At 35.1% G+C, this 20938-nt stretch overlaps 1 protein-coding gene across 5 annotated transcripts; it reads left to right on the forward strand.

Moving 5' to 3' along the window:
* Positions 1–7941: 7941 nt before the first annotated feature.
* Positions 7942–14172, forward strand: LOC131070729 (WAT1-related protein At1g21890-like). 5 transcript variants are annotated; one of them, XM_058006344.2, is made up of 7 exons: positions 7942–8058; positions 8557–8619; positions 8729–8845; positions 13064–13274; positions 13374–13532; positions 13612–13758; positions 13854–14172. In XM_058006344.2, exons 1-7 carry the CDS (start codon positions 8018–8020, stop codon positions 13917–13919), a joined length of 804 nt encoding a protein of 267 aa, XP_057862327.2. In that variant the 5' UTR covers positions 7942–8017; the 3' UTR covers positions 13920–14172. The 5 variants fall into 5 exon arrangements, with proteins under 5 accessions (XP_057862327.2, XP_057862325.2, XP_059063536.1 ...); XM_058006342.2 differs by lacking the exon at positions 7942–8058 and adding an exon at positions 8103–8353; XM_059207553.1 differs by lacking the exons at positions 7942–8058; positions 13854–14172 and adding an exon at positions 8103–8353 and having other exon boundaries at positions 13608–13743.
* The last annotated feature ends 6766 nt before the right edge of the window (positions 14173–20938 follow it).

A 20938-nucleotide genomic window follows, 5' to 3' on the forward strand; every position in this document is an offset into this window, starting at 1 on the left:
CACTCTGAAGATCAGATAATTGGGAACAAGAATAAAGGAGTTATTACAAGAGGAAGACTGGAAAATGAAGAGGTATGTCTTATTTCTCAAATTGAACCACCATCAATTAATGAGGCATATGAAGCTAAACATTGGATTAAAGCTATGGAAGAGGAACTAGAACAAATTGAGAAAAATAACACTTGGATATTAGTTCCCCGGCCTAAAGACAAAAATGTGATTGGAACAAAGTGGGTATTCAGAAACAAACTTAATGAAGATGGTAAGGTAATCAAGAATAAAGCAAGACTATTGTGTAAGGGATATTCTCAGAAAGAAGGAATTGATTATAATGAAACCTTCGCACCGGTAGCTAGAATTGAGGCAGTCAGATTATTTTTGGCTTTTGCAGCACACAAGAACTACAAAGTATATCAAATGGATATTAAATGTGCATTTCTGAATGGAGACCTTGAAGAAGAAGTTTACATTGAACAACTTGATGGATTTTCTCTGACAGATAACAAAGATATGGTTTGGAGGTTAAGGAAAGCTTTGTATGGGTTGAAACAATCTCCAAGAGCTTGGTATGCAAGATTGGATAAGTATCTTTTGAAGATTGATTTTTCTAAAGGTAATGCTGACAGCAACTTATATTATAAAGTGACAAATGATGACATCTTGGTTATAGAAGTTTTTTTGATGATATAATCTTTGGAGGAGAAGATGGATTATGTAAAGACTTTTCTATTGAAATGCAGCAAGAATTTGAAATGTCTATGATTGGAGAAATAAAATTCTTTTTAGGATTGCAGATTTCACAGACTGCTAAAGGTATATTCTTGAGTCAATCCAAGCACTTGAAGGAGTTATTAAATAAATTTGGGATGGAGAACTTTAAACCGATAAGCACACCTATGACTACAAATGACAAATTATCACTAAGGGATGAATCTACACCTGTTAATTTGACTAGGTACAAATCTATGATAGGAGGTTTACTATATTTGACATAAACCAGACCTAATATCATGAATGCAGTATGTATTGTTTCAAGATTTCAGAGTAATCCTAGGGAAAATCATGAATCAGTAGTAAAAAGGATTTTTTGGTACTTGCAAGGCACTACAAATCTTGGATTATGGTATCCTAAAGATGAAAACTTTGAATTATGTGCATACACATATGCAAATTGGGCAAGAGATGTGGATGATAGAAAAAGAACCACCGATGGAGCATTTTTTCTTGGAAGCGGATTAATTTCTTGGTTGAGTAAGAAACAAAGTTGCACATCTTTATCAACAGTTGAATCAGAATATGTTGCATCAGCAACTAAATGTACATAGGTACTATGGCTTAAGCAAATGTTGAAGGATATAAAGGTAAAATGCAAGGAACCTATTACTATATATTGTGATAACACTGCAGCAATTGATATATCTAAGAATCCAGTATTACATTCTAAAACCAAACATGTTTCTATCAAACTAAATTTTTTAAGGGAAAATGTTGAGGCAAAAGAAATTAAACTGGTTTATGTGAATACTAAAGAGCAGATTGTAGATATTTTCACTAAACCTTTGCCTAAGGAGATTTTTGAATATCTCAGAGACAAGCTTGGAGTCATACCCCCACCGGTAGAAACTTAGAAAGTTGATGTCTATCATCAACCGACAAAATTAACAGAGAAATCTTTTTACTCCGGCTTTGATGAGGAAGCTACTTCTCAAGGGGAGTAGTTGGTATATTAAATTGGTTGGTATTTTGTATCTGAAAAATAATCTTTATATTACTTTGGCATTTGATGTCAAAGGGGGAGAGATTGATATGAAAAAACACATTATATTTTGGGGAGAGATTATTCATTGGGGATAGATTGTTATTTTGGGGAGATTGTTACTCTTTGTATTTTGATTTCTGGTTATGATCTCTTTTATGAGATTGTTGGTTTTTGGTATTTGGCATTTTTGTTTTGGCACTTTGATGGTTTTTCCATCTTGTGTTTCCATAAATGCCAAAGGGGGAGATTGTTGGTATTTTGGTATGGTTTTGTCATTGATGTCAACACCTACTAAACACTTATCAACGTTGGCACTTTGGAGAATCAACAACATTTACTGGCAAGCAAGTCACTTATGCACAGTTATCGGTATCTGGTACACCGATAGGATATAATGTTCACCGGCACTTGGAATTGCATGGAAAACACCTGGTTATGTTGAAGATGTCGTTTGGACACTTGGTCTTGGAGTTTTGTTCATTGGCATATTCATATTTGCATATTTGCTATTACCGGCAAATAGGTCTAGGATATACACCGACAGGTTTATCTTTTCCAGATCAGCACGACACGCTTTGGAGGGGTTTTATTATTGTTGTAAATGCATCAAGCCGACATGTTGAATCGGTTATTGCATCGGACATTGTTTTGTTTGTAAATTGATTTTATTGTAATATCCTTTAGAGTCAACCTACTAAAATTGGTCTTAGGTTATGATATAAATGTAAGATCTTAATTGTAAGATCATGTGTGGAATGCGAAAAAGAATTGTGTGAAGGTATATGAGAGAATAAGTAGAGCTATACACACAAACATCATTTGAAGGTTGAAGGAAGGTTTTTGTGGAGACAATCAGAACTACACCGGTACTGAATCTAGCATAGAAAGATGCTAATTTGAGCAGTACATCCTTATTGGATTTAACCATCCAATTGTAGTCAGTGTGACTCCTATTTGTGTTTGAGCAGTGAGCTCTAGGAGCTTGGCCTTTCTACATGTGCAGACCCCATTTGTATACACATACTATCTGCAGTAGTATCATTTGATTGTGGGTAAGGTTTCCCACCGTGGTTTTTCCCCTTACAGGGTTTCCACGTACAAATATTGGTGTTATTTGTTGTGGATGACTTTGTCTTTTGTTTCATGCATTAATCCTTACCGGTATTGCAATTAACTGATAAAACTGTCTACCGGTATAAAAGACTGGTTTACCCATATTAAGCATTAAGTTGGTTAAGTTGTTTTTGGTTTGAATTTATTAGACAACTGATTCACCCCCCCGCCCCTCTCAGTTGTCTCTGGGACCTAACAAATAGTCCCACCAAGTGCGCCAACATTTTTATGCTAAATTTGAATATATTTGTAAACCCTAACTAAGATCCAACCACTAACCCTAGAATTACAAATTAATTCAACAAAACCCAATAGAAAATCTATAAATGCATGCAAACACATAAAATAACCAGAGTTATACCTTCACATACAAGAGAGGATTCTCTTTATTGTTTTGATATCCTCCATGATGTTTTATTTGATAGTATTTTCTCTCAGGTTTGTGTTGCACTTGCATAAGAGCTCAAAGAGGAATGGATGTGGTTGTGATGATGTAAAGCTAAAAGTGTGATGATGTATACTTGTAGAGTGATTTTGACAGGATGAAGGTATGCTTAAGCTATGTGTGATGATGAATTATGGGAGGAAGAAACTTTTATAGAGATCATCCTAAAATTGGAGGGTTTGGATCAAGAGGTGAGATTGTGAATGGTCAAGATCTCATAGATCGAAGAGAATCAATAGTATTGAAGGTTAGGTAGATGACGGGAGGAGATAAAGAGGTGAGTTGACTTTGAAGAAAACATAAAGTGAATGAAGAGATGGTTAGCATTTGTCACATACCTACGAATTGATTATGATCCTTGTGAACAAGTTGGAGGGTTGGGATTAAAGAGAAAATGATATTGAATTAATTAAATAAATAAAAGTATTTATTAATTAATAGAGGGAAGGGATATATAAATAAAATATTTATTCAATTTAGGAGATGAGGTAGGATTTAAATAAATAATAAGTATTTGTTTAAATTAAAAAGATGAGGTTTATTGAACTAATTAAATAAACAGAAATATTTAAATTTAACTAAATGACCTTTTTAGGTGTCTATAGGGTGAAGTTTCTAATTGTGTAGATGACTGAACTTTTGGCTCTGGATTATTTCTAGTTCTAGATATGACAGCATTCAATTGGCTTTGGGCTATTCTTTCGTGCTCATGCATTTTTATTTGATGAGTATGATTCTCTTCTTCCTATTATTTGAAATACCAATTTTGTGCCTATTTCTCTTTCAGAGCTTTTAGATTGGCAATGTTGCCCTCTAGTTGTTGCAGGGGTTCTAGTGGTCATCCCTTTATCTATGACTTTAGCCCCTATGTTTTTTGGTGTAATTTTTGAAGCTCGTTTTTGGTTGGGGTTTTTTATTGCCTTTCTTTAGAATGCTCCTCTTTCTTTAGTTATGGTAGATGACGGTTCTTTAATTTTTACTCTTGTATATCCTATTAAGGTGGAGGGTTGTTTGAATAATTTTACTTTTGGCTTCCAAGTTTTATGGTTAGAGTTTATCTTGGTTTCTTTTTCTCCAAAGAGTTGGAGCTGCTTCAAGTTGGTTTATACTACCATTCCCTTTGAACCTACCCATGTTTCTCTTATTGAGTTGGAGAGAGTGTTGGTGGTTTGTGTTAATTGTCAGTATCTACTTGTTACATCCTCTTCTACTCATCATATAGCGGTGGAGCTAGTTCTTCTTGAGGTGGTGATTGGTTTTGTAGGCATTGATGGGAGATGTCGTAAGGGGGATATTTCTTTACTATGTTCAATTCTCACTCTTTTTTTTTCTTATTGAGGTTGAGATTAAGGGTAGTTTTTCAGTTTTGATATGGTTACTCCTATTAAGATGGATTTTTAGGATGGTGAAGTGTTTATGTACCTACAACAAAGGAAAGCAAATGTTAAAAGTCCTATTCTTCCTAATGCTTTTATTGTTTCATTTCTCAACTTAGTTGTATTATGTTTGTAGTTGTGATGATACATCATCTGAAGGTTATGAGATCCTTTTCAAAATCGATTGTGAATGTTATGAGATCCTTTCAAAACCCATTGTGATATGATTGGAGGCATTGGCCTTCTGTTGTAGCAACAAGGTCTTTCATGTTTATTATTTTTTGATTTGTTGTTGGTTGGTTGTTATTTGTTTGTGTTTTATCTCTTAGAAGCATTTTGCAATTGGTTTTTGGATCCCAACAAAATATTATTCTACACAATTTCTAGTCCTTTCAAAACCTTTTTACCCCTTTAATAAAAAACAAGCACATTAACACTTTTTCTTCATGAACTTTTCCATCACTTCTTCATCCCCCTCAAAATTATTCATGACTTGTCTATTATCCTCTAGATCACTTATATCAATATTTATTTATTCAAAATCATCAACAAAGGCTACATTTTGCTCTAATACTTCTTTAGTCATTTAATGCAAGCAATTCATTTGGTTAAGATATTCCTTAACTTATGTATTTCCTAGTTCAATTGTCTTGCCCATGCCCTCAAATTTGGCATGATTTCATTAGTTTTTATACTCTCTTTTAGTAAGATGTTATTGCATAATTCTTCTACTACACTTAATCAGGTTTCTTCTATGTCAATTTAAGACAATCTACCAATACAATTCTTTTGGAGGTTTTTTCCTCTCCTAGTAAAACTGCTTACTTCCTTATGTCTACCAAATGAATCTTGTAAAATGGTCAATTTTTAGATGAATTGTTCCTCACTCTCTATGAAAAGGAGAAAAATATCAAACAAGCCTTCAAATGCTTGAATATTTTTAAAGCTTTTGGTTAAACCATTCAATGACACAAGAGTCAATGTTATAGATCATTCTTCTTTCCATGCCTTTTTCATTCAATTCCTTTAGTTGCAAACAAATTGTTTATGGAAATTATTTTAGATTCCTAAGAATTCAATTTTGTTTCCAATCTTCATAGTTGTCCTTATGAAAAACAACTCTTTCTAGAATTAAAAAAAGTTGGCATATTGGATCACCAAACCTGTGTATTTGATAGGAAGATTTTAAGTATGTTACAAGATTCTTGCAACCACGCACATTGTTTATTATTCATATTGGACTTTTTAATCCCTCTTACATGAAGCTATAAAATCTTCTATATGATCTTATTTGCACTTCCTTAGGGAACCACAAAGATTTTCACTAGGTTGTCTAGAAATTTTGTTGTCTCCCTCATCAATTTGGAGGTTTGGATATTTTATCTATACAATGCCAAGTTTTGGAACTTTGTGCCAAATGGATATGCTCTTAATAGAAACAAATCATGAAAAATTATAGTTTGACATTGTATCACCTCTAGGCATTCTACGAGATGGTCAACATGGAAGACAACTAGGCTACAAACTCTTCTCACCATGATGAATGCAATTCACATTGGAAGAAATTTTGTTATCAAAATAATTTGGAGAGAACGGGAAGCCATGAAACCTTGGATATTTTGAAATGGTTCAAGCTTTTGAATGGTCTTTCCGTTAACCAATATAGTATTTGGTGGTTCCTTGTTCTACATGATCAAGGTCACTCTTTGACTATATTTTCCTATATGCATGCCTTGAGATTTCACAAGAAAGGAATTCAATGTCCATGGAATTTACGCTCTATAATTCTTATGAGTGGGGTATCATGAAATAAAATTGTGGTAGAAGTTTTACCTTTTTAACCAATATTGTGAAATGTTTGATACAATCATGGGGGTAATTTTGATTGATATGTTTCACAAAATTGGTATAAAATCCTATATGCCTTGGTGAAAATATTGAAAGTGGGGTCTAAATACCATCTTCCACAATTATAAGCCTTGACATGGATATCATCAACTATCTCCCCATCTACCTATGATTCCAACATTAAACCAGAGATGACATTTGCAATCATCAATTTTAGTCTGACAATCCAAATTTTGTACCATTTGGTTAATTGTTCTACAACCAAAATTGACTCATTTTTCCAGGTGTACATGTTTTTCCAAGACTTTCTTATGGGCTCTAAGCTATCCTTTTTAGATGTCTAGAATCCTCGTTGTCATTATTATAAGTAGTCCAAGTTTTCTAAGTATCTCTTTTGATTTTATCCTAAAGTCCATAAACCTTGGACTTGAATTTTTCAAGCCCTTCCATCTAGATCCCTTCTCCTAACATATGGTTCTTCTATGGGAGATTCTTTTCAATAGATGAAAAGACAGGAATGTTGCAATCTTTGCTAATTTCTCAGTTGATTAACATATTTATTTTAAAGAAATTACTTCTTCTAATGTTTAATTATAGGTCTATGTTCAAGATAATAAAGTTGTATTGGAAGTGGTTCAACTCTAAGTGCTTTTCGACCATTGGAGTAATAGTGGTCAGTTTTTTGTATCTCTCTTCTCCTCCTGGGGCTGCTCACCTTCTCTTGGGCACTACTGAGGATAAAGTTTCTCTACTCATGATAATCGAGATGCTTGCTTTTAAACTTTTTTTCAGCTACTGAATGTACCATGGATAACAAGGTTTGTTGTGTCCTACTCATCAATAATTCACATCTTAGCCACCCATGGGGAACCTTTAGATGGCTTATTGGTGGAGATTCTAGTTACTTTGATTCCAACAAATTTCTTCAATTAGCTTATGCAGTTTTGTCGGCCTATACCAATGAAGAAGATAATGATAAAGAAAAAGATGATAAAGGCTTCGACACTCCGATACATATCGTGGATCTTGTGGACATATGAAATAAATCGGATAACTGGGACCCTCCTCCCCATTCTTTAGAAATGGGGTTTCCTATCAAATTTTACAGTACGACCCTTTATACATTGATGTGATTGCCACATGCACAATTTTTCATGACTTTAGACACCTATCCATAGTAAGCATACAACACATGGGAATGCCAACTTTTCTGGATCTGCTCCGTAAAGAGCTTATATCTAAAAGCTGTTATAATACAACACATGGGAATTCTTCAGTACACGAAATACAGATATTAAAACAAGGCAGCAGATCTTGAAGATAAGAGGATAAAGAATGAATGATGCAAGGCTCCGGTGGAAATCAACCACATCTTTGTTATCTTCAGATTTGTAGAGATAATAAAACAAGTTATAATTAAATGTAACTGACTCCGACCCCAGCCACCTAACCACTTCCAACTAAAAAACCTGGTAGATGGGTTCTTCAGTCAAAGGGAACAATAACTCATTTGATAGGTAATCTGTTTTCAATAATCGATCTTACTACTATTGCTGTTTAAATAATTCAATCTACATTCAATTTCGTTTTGCTTGTTTTGAATCATTCTTGTAGTCTGCTCTGTTCATAGAACAGAATGATGGTAGAATACAAACTCTATGTAGGTCAAATTTTAGTTCAGGCTGGACTTACAGGCATGTATATCATAGTTAGAATTGCTTTTGACAATGGGATGAACCGTTTCGTATATGTAGCTTATAGACAAGCTGTTGCTACACTTGTAATGGCCCCTATTGCTTATTTTTTAGAAAGGTATATTCATTTTACTCAGTACAAGCATGGCAAAACCAGATCTGAGTTAAATTTTTAGTCTTTGTAGCCATGGCATTACATATAAAAAATATTTAGATGAATGCTAGAAAAATGTACGTTGATGCAGCATAATGATATAATATTAACATTTGCAAGCCATATGCATAGTTTCAACTAATTAATGATGTTCATGTACTGTGCAGAAACGACCGTCCCCCAATGACTTGTACCATTTTCTGGCAGATCTTTCTTATTGCTCTTTCTGGGTAAGTTAGAAATTCATCTACTCCACATATACTAATTAGCTTCGAATTCTGCTTGATTTGATCATTTGTCGTTCGTGTAAGGGAACTAACAGCTGTAGTAATATTGCAGGATTAGTGTGAGCCAGAATCTATTTTTCATTGGCTTGGCATACACTTCGGCCACCTTCACAGCTGCAATCATAAACGTCCTTCCTATTGTCACATCTGTGATGGCCATTGCTTTTCGGTATTGATTTAAACCTAATAAGTTTTGGATCATATTTAGTTCTAATACTTGTGTTAATCTATGAATGTTGCATTTGCAGTAGATCATACATTTTATAGCGAAACTTGTGAGCCAATTTTGTCCTTTCCCAAGACCGGTTTTCATTCATCAGTATAATATTATACTAATCCAATATATAGTATAACATGTCATATTACATTTGTTATGAGGACATTTGCATTTAATAGTACATTTTGTAATAAAAGTTTGAGACATTATTTCTATTAAATAATTGTTTAAGATTAATCATAGTTAATTAAAGATGAGGCTTGTTAGAGCACTCCATCAGTAAATATAGGAAGTCCAGGTCCTAACTAATCTATGAGAGCTAGACTAAGCTAGATGTCCCAAAAATCTAATGCGACTTCATGTTGAAAATAAGTCACATCCAAACTAAAGATGAACTTATCTTATAGAAAGAAATAAATCAGTTGGTAGAACAATAGTATTAGAAAAATATAAGCATATTGATATTATAACAATATACCATGAAAAGTTCATCATGTCGGAAGCCCCAAACACGTAATATGACTTAAAGAGAATGTTAGAAATAAGCCACATTGCGGTTTCTATAACTGTCCGTTGTTCGTTTCGTAGTTTCTTACTGCCTCCTATGCATTGTATATGTTTCTTCTAAATCATAATGTAATCATCCAACATTCACCTATGTTTCTTCATTTGGTATCAGAGACCCTAAACCATTTTTCTTCTGTGACTGGGCAATGGTCATCGATAGGCATGTAGACATTAAATCTAATTAGGCTGTGCAGGAGATATTATGTCTAGTATTTCCTATTTCTGTATTCCCAAAGACGATCGACCACACACGGTTCCTTAAGCCCATCGGCCCTTGGCGTTTGCGGCATTAAAAATCATTCATGTGGAGAATTTGGAAACCGAAAGTGATGAGAGATTGATTTTATACTGTGATCAGAAAGTGGTCGACTTAGAGATGGAAGATATTGATGCAATTTGCTATGAGTTAGGCGTGGGAAATTTTTGTGGCAAATTCCTGTGCTTGTGCATGATAAGAATTGGCACGATGGATTGAGTTAGTTTCAAATTTGGAGTGATAAGTTGTTTTTGGCAATCATGTTGCAAATAGTGATATAAGGAAACAATTGTTAGATCCGTGTATTAAAATTATCTGACTTACAGATCGGCAGATCGTTTATTCTTTTAAATTATCTGGCATTGGATGATTTATGTAATATGATGAATAGAGTCCGTGCTTCGGAGAAGTGCAAAAATGTTCGGTGTTGTTAAATACTTTAATGGTTCTAGAATTTGTGCGAGAAGTTTGCAAGTCCTAAACTCATTTCTAGCATCTCCTATTAGTGGTAATTTGGAGGAGGTAAGTTTCTTTGCAAGAGAAGATGCAATTCAAATTAGTTTTAAGAGTTTCGTAGGATGCCAAACAGTTTATGAATCAAGTAAGTAATCACTGCAGTCTAAAATTTTAAAACAATTGTTGAGTATCTTCTAGATGGGTTTATCATTGTTGCCAATTTATCAATGTTGTCAATGGATCTTCAAATAGTTATGCTTGGACTTTTGGGTCTATTTTTGCTATACCTAATGGGGCCTCCAAAGATTCATACGCTTGTGTTATTAGAGAGATTAATGTGACATCAAATGGATGAAGTGTAACAAGGTCAACTTGGAGGTTGGTGGCATCGGAGGATGTAGGACTTTCCATCATCTCAAGTTAGCTTCTCGCTTCGAGATGATATTTTGCATGAGAGGCATTTTTTTGGCTTTAGTCATTCTTGCTCTCTTTTTAGTTTTTCTTATAGATGATGACAAATTCAAAGAATATATGTATTGTGATGTTTGATTTTTAGAGACATGTTTGGGGTTTGGTGATGAGCTCAAGTATGGATGGTTGTCCAAGGAGCATGAGCTTGTCATCAAGAATTGTCACCGCTATGAGGGTTAAGAGACAATTTGGAGGATTTTTGTCGAGAATAATTCAGTGTCTATGATTCAAGAGTTTGGGACTCAAAGCTCAAGGATTCAGATTGAAGCTGCATGTTTACAAGGATCAAAAGGCAACCTGGGGTAGTTCCACTTGATTTAGGATTTGGTTCTTCAAGGAAATATCTTCTCAAATATATATTTTTATTTTATGTTTTAACAATTTTTGTTTAGTACATTTTTAAGAACAATGTAATAAGTAGGAGAACGTTGGCATATTACATTACAATTTTTATAACTGTCAATTGTTGGTTTTGTATAGTTTCTAATGACCTCTTATCCATTGTATATATTTCTTCTAAATCATAATGTAATCATCAAACATATGCCTATGTTTCTTCAATTGCATCCAAACCAAAGATGGGTTGGTCCTATAAGGACAAGTAGCTTAGTGGGTAGAGCAATGTAACCACATGTTTGCCTTGTAGCAATATCCCAAAAAATGTTATATGAAATTTTGTCCTTTTGAAAACATTACAACAATATAATGAAATTTCTATTATATAATACACTGCCAATAATAGATGTTACAATCTTCTCCTAATTAATCCATTAACAACAACCCCTCAGTTGCTAATATTATTTTTTACCATCAATTGACCAAGCTTCTTGTTCTAGCTGACAAGCATTGATTTCATAGTTTCTTCTATAATCATAGTGATGAAAACTCTATGCCACTACTTATGTTTACACTCAAGGGTGGTAAGCTCTTGAGGTCAAGGTCCCCCTTGGACCTAGACCTACGCCTCAAGGATTCATTCTTGATGAACTTGCCTATAAATCTCTTGGTGGGAAATTAGAGGCTTAGTAGATTGCCTTTAAATGTTAGAGAGAGTTCGCTCTCTCCTCTTGTGTGAGATCTTTGTACTCTCTTTAAACTATGACTATTTATTATACGTAGTTCAATCATAATATAACAATGAATAATTGTCATCATGTAGTGTAAAAACATACACAAGGGTCACATCCTTTAATAATTTTACAGTTCCATAGAGAGAAACTTGAGCACACTCATGTATGCACAAGATGACTAGCTCAAACATATCAGATCTCTACACAATGATTATCTGTAAAATACATCACATATACGAAATGACTAGCTCTAGTATATATCGAATATACATAGTGACTAGCTCCACTATGCGTCATATACATAGGACTAACATATACACAATGGAAAGCTTCATTGTATGTCTCATACATAATGACTAACACATACATGATGAGAAATTGAGGCATCCATAATGACTAAATATCACTTACCCATAATGCATCCTAAATAATAGAAATACCAATGCATTGGGTCACATTCTTTTCCCTAATTTTTTACACCTATGAACAAGTGTGAATAAGATTTGATGCATCCCATATGGCATCATTTATATTCTATAATCCTAGTATTCCTCAGAGATACATTCCCTTGGAGGTATTCTATCCAACCTTCTTCACCTCATTTGTGCGTCCATATTCGCATTCCTCTCTGCTTGGGAAATCACCAACGAACCCTCCCTTTGATTATCCTTTCCCGTTATTTTTTTCACTCTTGGGCCCTTTCTCTGCCGTTTATGCTTGATTTCCTCATCCATAACCTGTCCCGGACGCTCTCATAATACCGCTGGTATGGACGATGTGGGCAATGGTTGTGGAATTTGGCTTCACCCCCACCAATCGCTTTTGCTTGAAAATTTCTAAATCCTTTTTAACGAATCCATTTTGTGTATATTCTGCAATCTTCTCATTCCATGAGACCACGTTCAACACTCAAGTACCTTCCAACAACTGCGTGAAGCTTTGTATCACCCTCCATTTTATGGTTTTTTCTCGTCCATGCACCTATAATACATTATCTCCTTCGATGGACTCTCTTTCACTTTTTCTTTTCCCTTTCTAGAAGCAAAGCTTGATGGATGTCCATACTTTGTCAACACTCCCATGCTGCACCCTTCCCGGATGTACTCAGGGAAGTAAATGCTCAACAATATTCTCATAAATACTATAAAAATACAGTAAGATATTTGTATTAGAGCAATATAACCAGAAGGGATGCTATATGAAATTTCGTCCATATGAAGACATTGCCATACTCAAATTTCTGTTATATAATACGCTGCCCTTAATAATGTTACAAGCCTCGATGACCATCAAATAACTCATCTTCGAAATTACAGGAGTTTGATTATTTTATGCAATCTGACTTTTCAGATACGAGAAAGTTGACATCAGAACTAAGCGTGGACAAGCAACAATTACAGGGACTGCTATATGTGTGGGAGGGGCAATGATTATGACATTATACAAAGGCTCTACGATTAGTCTTACTGGGACACTTGTCCTAAAACTGAGTACATGGTTTCTGGGTGCAGCGTCCTTGGTCGTTTGCTTGCTTTTTTTGGCGGCATACCTTACTTTTCAGGTGTTCATTGTCTCCTTCAATCCATTTCCACATTAGAAAAAACAATTATCAATAATCATATGTTTATGGACGGAAAATTGATCAATGTTTCCTGAACAGGTCCCAATTTTGAAGAAGTATCCCGCTCAAAAATCATTCATAGCATTGGTACTCTTACTAGCCACACTCCAGAGCACAGTAATGGCCTTAATATTTGAGCCACACATCTCTTCCTGGAAAATAAACTGGGGCATAGACCTTTTCAGCATTGTATACTCGGTCAGTATTAAAAATATCGCTCTACATGCCAAAAACTTACAAATGTTTTTAACATTTAAGAGTGTTTTGATGCAGGCAGTATGAGTTCGGCCTTTACATTCTTTGTGCAAACCTACACCATCAAAGAAAGAGGACCCATCTTTCCATCACTCTTCAATCCATTATCTGCAATTATAGTTGCAGTCTTGGAGCTGACGATCTTTCATGCAAGCCTTCATGTGGGAAGGTTAGATAATTTCTTGCCCATAAATTTTTCACTCCTACAGAGCGATCAGCCTACTCAATATCTTTTAGTCATCCATTCTTTTACTTGTTTTGCAGCGTGGTAGGAGGAGTTCTAACAATTGCAGGACTTTACATTGCTCTGTGGGGAAAAGCAAACGATAAAGAAGAAACGAGGCCAATAGAAGATGAGGTTGAAGATGGCACAGTTGAAACTAAGTAGCCTCTGTTAAAGACATGAATCTCAATTAGATAAAGAAATTTCTCACCACCAGACAACAACTAATATTTAGTAGCATCCTAGCCAACTGCATGGTGTACCTTAAATATGGAAAATTGTATAGGTCATTAAAAAATTATAAACATATTAAATATCCACAGTTAATAACGTTATTCAAATAGATTTCTTTTTACAACATTTCAATGTACAGTTGAAGTGTTTAATATAGTGAAATTAAAGACAAATATCGCATGCTGTGTGTTGCAAGACTTTTCCAACAATTTAGATCCTATTTTTAGATTTTAATGGTAAAATAAATAATAAAAAAGAAAATGAATGAAAAAGAGAGTATAATATGGATTCATGAAAAAGTAAAGCGCATGTTTTTTATAATATCTATTTATAATTATTTAATAAAATAGATTTTAATTTTGTCTATTTTAATTTTTTTATAAAATGATAATATTTTATTAGTTTAAAAATCTTATATTGTTCTCTCTTAAAGGGTTTGAAGGGAAAAAGTCTTCGAGTAAATGTTTGGAGGCAAAGTAGCTGTCACCCATAGAGGGATGGCATAAACTAAACTTCAATGGGGCTTCAAAGGGAAACCTTGCGAAATTGAGGGCTAGGTGTGTTGTTAAAAATTGAAAGAGAAGAATGGTTTATTTGGCATCCAAAAGACTCAAGGAAAGGACTAATAATGAGGGAGAGAGAGATTGAAGCCCTCATCTTAGGTTTATAACTTTGCATAAGGTAGGATTGAGATCTAAGATGATTCATCAATTGTCATCAACATTATCATTGCTAAGAAATTGCAATATTGAAAGTTAAGTCTCTTCATTCATTCAATTATAGGTTTATTAGAGAAGTTAGATATTCTACCATCAATCTTGTGTATAGAGAAGCTAATATGAAGGCAAACTCACTTGCCAAATTAAAAATACAATCCCACATTCTGACTATTGCCTTTTGCAACTTGACAAACTCTACAACTCTGCACAAATTTCCTAACATCCTTATGAATCTGAGGCCAAAAGTAACGCTCACTCACCAATGCTACTATCTTATCAACACCAAAGTGTCCGGCTAATCCTCCACTATGCTTCTCCTTTATCAGATTCTCCCTCATATAACTCTTAGGTATACACAACTGAACTCCTTTGAATATCATCCCATCTTGAATGAAGTAATCCAACCACTTGCTTCTATCTACCATAAACAGTTCTCTACATGCTTTCCAAGGTTCTGCAAAATCTGGGTCATCGTCATACAAGGTCTTCAACTTCTCAAATCGTGATACTGTCACTCTCATTTCTGTCAGCAAATTCCTCCTTCTACTTAATGCATCAGCAACTTTGTTTGACTTCCCACTCTTATGTTTCAATACAAAGGTGTAACGCTGCAAAAATTCTACCCATCTCATGTGTCTCTGATTCAACTTACTCTGACTATTCAACTACTGTAAGGCTTTATGATCGGTATATAACACAAACTCCTTAGGCAACAAGTAATGTCTCCATTTCTTCAAGGCTTGAACTATGGTATAAAGTTCCTGATCATACACTGAATATCTCCTATGGGCATCATTCAACTTCTCAATGAAATAAGCTACTGCTCTCCATTCTTGACTCAATACGGCTCCAATTGTAGTTCCACTTGCATCATAATCTACTTGCAGAAATGCTTTGTTGAAATCCGGTAAAGCTGACATAGGTTTCTCAATCACTTTCTACTTCAACAATTCAAACTTTTTACTTCAACAATTCAAAAAATTTGTTTTCTCTAGTTGTCCACTTGAATTCCTTCCTATCTTCCCTCATTGCCTCAGTCATAAGGTTACAAACTGAACTAAAATTTATGATGAACTTCTGGTAGAAACTAGCCAATCCATGAAATGATCTTATCTCTTCAATGTTTTCTAGTGTAGACCATTCAACAATTGCTTTTATTTTCTTAGGGTCCATCTTCAATCCATCTGTAGATATCACAAATCCTAGATAGACTAACTCTTCCTTCATGAAAGTACACTTCTTAAGATTTATCAACAACTTTTCTTCTCTCAACCTCTGCAAAACTTGTCTTAAATGCAACAAATGATCCTCTTTTGTCTTACTGAAAATCAGAATGTCATCCAAATATACAATAACAAACTTAACCCAAGAATTTCTTCAATACCTCATTCATCAACCTCATGAAAGTACTAGGTGCATTAGTCAACCCAAAAGGCATCACCAACCATTCATACAATCCTTCATTTGTCTTGAATGTTGTCTTCACTCATCTCCTTCTCTGATTCTGATCTGATGATATCCACTCTTCAAGTCCATCTTTGTGTATTATTTGGCTCCACTCAAACAGTTCATTATGTCATCCATCCTAGGTAAAGGAAGCTGGTAATTCACTGTGATCTTGTTTATTACTCTGGAATCAGTACACATCCTCCATTCTCCATTCTTCTTAGGTGCTAATACTACTGATATTGCACAAGGACTCAAACTTTCTCTGATCAAACCTTTCTTCAGCAATTCCTACACTTGTCTATTCAACTCTTCATTCTCTATTGGTGTCAATTGATGTGCTACTTTGTTTGGCAAAATAGCTCCTGGAATCAGGTCCATGTAATGACTGATACTCCTCATAGGTGGTAATCCATCAGGAACATTATCTAAAACGATGTCTTCATACTATGTCAGTAACTGCTTTATTTCCTCCAGTTCTTCTTCATGCTCCGGATGCTCGATCTTCTTAGGAACTAAGAAAAAATAGATATTCTCATGTCTCATTCCATCTAGGAATTTCCTTCCATCCACCAAACAGGTTCTAGCATTTGTATAGACTTCACTCTTCAGAACCTCCTCCAAGGGTAACAAAGTTTGTTTCATCTCATTTGCTACAATAGTGTATATATTCTTTCTCCCGTCATGTATTGCCTATCTATCAAACTACCAAGGTCTACCCAACAAAAGGTGACAAATATCCATAGGTATAATATCACACAAGACTTCATCATGATAATTTCCAATTTTCAATTTCACCAAACATTTCTCACTTACTAACAACTTATGATCATCCTGAATCCATGCTATCTGATAAGGCTTAGGGTGTTTCAATCTTTCCAACTTCACCTTATTCACCATCTCTTCTGAAATAAGATTATCTAAACTACCACTATCAATAACAACTTTATAGCACTTACAAGATACCTTACATCTAGTTTTGAACATATTTCTCCTTTTCAAGGGTTCTTCATCTTCTCCGGTATGACACAAATCTCTCCTCATCATCAACAGTTCTTCATCTTCCGGTTTGTTAGCTGATCCGGTGGGGCTTTCTTCTACCAATGTTGTTCTCCCACTGTTCTCTGTCTTCTTACATTCGAAATAACGATGCCCTTCTCCTCCACACTTATAGCAAGTTCTTCTAAACACTCTCTTGTCTTGTCTTCTGTCACCCTTTCCAAAAATTTCATTCCAGTAGCCATCAGGTTCTCTCCTCCGGTAGAAATTTATGTCATCTTTTCGATATGAATTACCTTATTTGCTTTCTTCCTTGTCCTTGTTCTGATCTGTATAGGTTCCTCTTCCTCCTTGAAATCTTCCTCCAAAAAACCTTCCACCTCTACCTCATTGTCTCTGCTCATGTCTTTTGTTCAACTTATCTTCTGCTTTCAAGGCAAACTGGTACGCTTCTTCAACACTCTGTAACTTGATCAAATTGAGTTAATATTGTATAGACATATGTAGTGTTACCCCATTATTTTGTCGATAGTTAAAGTCTTTGTCTTGAGCAAAATAATGTATCATTAATGTTACCACCCCCCCATTCGGCTTGATCCATCCTTGGCTATGTACTTTTTTTTTGCGATTCACTTTTTTTTCCAATGAAACCATGTGTTGAACCTCTGCATCAAGGTTCAAGGTTCAAGGTTCAATCGGCGCCTTCATGTGTGTTGCAGCTTTGTTTTGTTGTTTAGCGGGCGAGCGTCAATGTGTTAAGTCGATTTTGAACTTGAACCTTTGAACCATTCTTAAAATGGTTCAAGGTTCAAAGTTCAAGGTTCTCCTTTATGTTTGTTAAAAATCATCACTCGTTCCTAGTTTAGTTGTATTGAGCCGTGGGGTGCAAGTCCTTTTGTTCTCCCATGTTGAACTTGAACCATTGAACTTGTTGTAAAATGGTTCAAGGTTCAAAGGTTCATTTCAAGTTGGCTCCGAGGACATTAATAAAGCAAAGGTGGCGCAAAAAAAAGGAATATTTTGAGCATATCGTGTTTTAAAATTCTAATTATGGAAAGAAATCATGATAACTCAAGATGTTTGTGTGGAGTTGATATATAATAAAGAAATTTGTCAGAATCCCATCAAATCATGGGTTATCTCACACGCTTGAACGAAATATTATGAGGCGTGCATAGTTATTATTCAGTTTTTCTGCCTCTTGACATGTAGGTTCTCAAATTGTGAAATTAGTAGTTGTTATTGTTGGAGAAGCGAAGGGTGTTGAAGGTAATTTTAGCTCCATACTTCCGAGGGATACACAGATTTGAAGCTAGCAAAAAGTCAATTTTGATACTTTCTTCTCCGCTGTGTTACTAGCTCAGAAAGTCAGTATAGTAAAATTATTTGTTTTGGAATAGAATTATGTTCTTTCTAGAAATTGTTTGATGAATTCAAAAGCGGCCATCATGAGGCCGACTCTTCGAAATCTTGGTCGCACATCATGCTTACTCAGTACACTTCCAAAACTGGGTGACACTTCTTTATCCCAAGATGACTTAGGAGAATTTTTAGAAGGCTAACTCAATGATGGAAAGAATTGTTAAAAGTGGCTTGATTGAAGTTGTTGCATTCCCAACTGTTGCCCCTTGCTCAGAATTGGTGATAGCATGTATGAATAGGTATGATGCCAGTAACAGGTGCATTAGGACCAGCAGTGGTGAATTGTTAGTAGAAATCAATAGGGAAACAGTGATGGCTGCAATTGGGATTCCTCATAATGAGTCGTATAAGGATTGGTCCATTAGTACTTCATACGTATTCTTCTCTAAGAAGAAAAGCACTTATAAGAGCATCATTTCTAGGAATTGGCTCCTAAAATTTCAGAAAGGGGGTTCCCGATTACCCAAACCTCTTACAAGAGAGCATTTCATAACGGAAGTGCGGGATATTGTGATTTTATTAAACAGACTCAAAGGGAATTCACATGTTTTCTACTGGGAGGACTGGATGTATTATTACATTCAAGTATTGTTAGCTGGTGAAAAATTTCTTGACTAGGCACAAGTTATTGTTGAAAGGCTTCATGAGGGTTTGAGTAATTTTGTTGGAAAATCTAGTTTTTATATGTCCTCATATTTATTCTATATACTGGCTTGTACCAAAGAGTCGCAAGGGTTACATCATGAGCCTTGGGTGTATAGCATGAAGGTTTATGATTATTATACATGCCTGCAACAACAGAGACATGCTGAAAATGTTACAAGATGGAATGACGTTTTCACAAGCAGACTTGTCTTTGAACTACAGGGAGACACAAATAAAAGAATGTCAGCTAAAGCCATGGAGCTGGTCAGTATATATGGAAGCTATTTTATCCAATTTCTCAGATTTACTTACATTAGAGTAGGGGGCTTTGAAAGTAAACCATTCAAATTGCCCAAGTATGCCTTCGATAGCCATATACTTATTGAAGTTTGCAGACAGCTTGCCTACATTGATAAAAAAGTTAGAGATGAAGAGTAAATTTCGAATTGCCTTCCAAATTGAACTTGGATATTATAGTTGCAAATTTGTTTCTGATGCTTTGAACCTAGAATTAGAGTTCAAGAAACTGAATTTATAGCCCTACATTGCTCGACGTAAGTTTGATAGTAGAGGCTATGATGTGGAACATTTAAATGTTGATGCTAATTTCTTTCATGAACCCCAATTAGAAGATTATTGGGAAAATTGTTGCAATGAATTTGAAGTAAGAAGGAGATTATGGTCAAGGTTCACTTTGCAATAGATTCTTACAATGAGATTGTCAATAAATGTGGCAGGAATACAAGAAGAATAGGGAGAAGATGTGTTAGATCCCGAATTCAATGTAAGGGTTCAAAGGAAACCCATCCCTGAAATTGATTGGGACAGGAGAGAAGAAGAAAGTATCCAGGCCAAGTCCTTCAATGTTATAAGGAGAATGGAGAAGTAGTTAAGGAACCATAAATTCAGAAAGGAGCCAATCATTACTCCTAAAGAGATAACAGTTGATCCACTTCATGTTGCAACACGAATTCCCACTTCCTCCTCTAATGTAATTGTTGATATTACAGGTGCCACAAAGCCGAAAGTTGGAAAAGTTCAAACCAAGAGGTCAAAGAAATCCCCATTGTGTTCCTCAGTGGTTTGAGTCACTCATTCCAGGAACAGAAAGAGAAACAGGGAACCAGCAGTAGACCAGATTGTTGTGGACTTAGATTCAAGTGAGGAAACCTAGGTGGCCATGGATGAGCAAGTGTCGAATAATCTTTCAGTTTAGGATGTGGATACAGAGAAATAATCTGAAGAAAATCCAAACCCAATGAACATCATGACTATTGTTGATCTACCTGATCATCAAACACCTCTGCCCAAAGAATCTTCCAATGTTTCATGGTGGCTTGGAGCTTCTATTAGCAAGAAACGCAGTGTGGTTCCTATTACCATTCCCATGGAAGATATGGTTAGTAAGTGTCTTGGAAAAATATCCAAACTCAAAAATCTTAAAACAGAGGCTATGATGGAGGTTGATGATGATACAAGGCACTGGGTAGTAGAAGTGGAAAAGCCTATCTCAAATAAGGACCCTGAAAATGCCACTGAAAAAGATTTTATTGTTGAGAAAATTGACCTAGGAGTTGCTTCAAGAGCTATGGATGCCAAATATTTGGAACCCTCCACCAAAAGAATGATATCCAGAACCTAGAAAGATGAGAAGGAAAAAC

Source organism: Cryptomeria japonica, chromosome 6 (genome assembly GCF_030272615.1).
Source record: "Cryptomeria japonica chromosome 6, Sugi_1.0, whole genome shotgun sequence".
In the NCBI taxonomy this organism is placed as follows: Eukaryota; Viridiplantae; Streptophyta; class Pinopsida; order Cupressales; family Cupressaceae; genus Cryptomeria; species Cryptomeria japonica.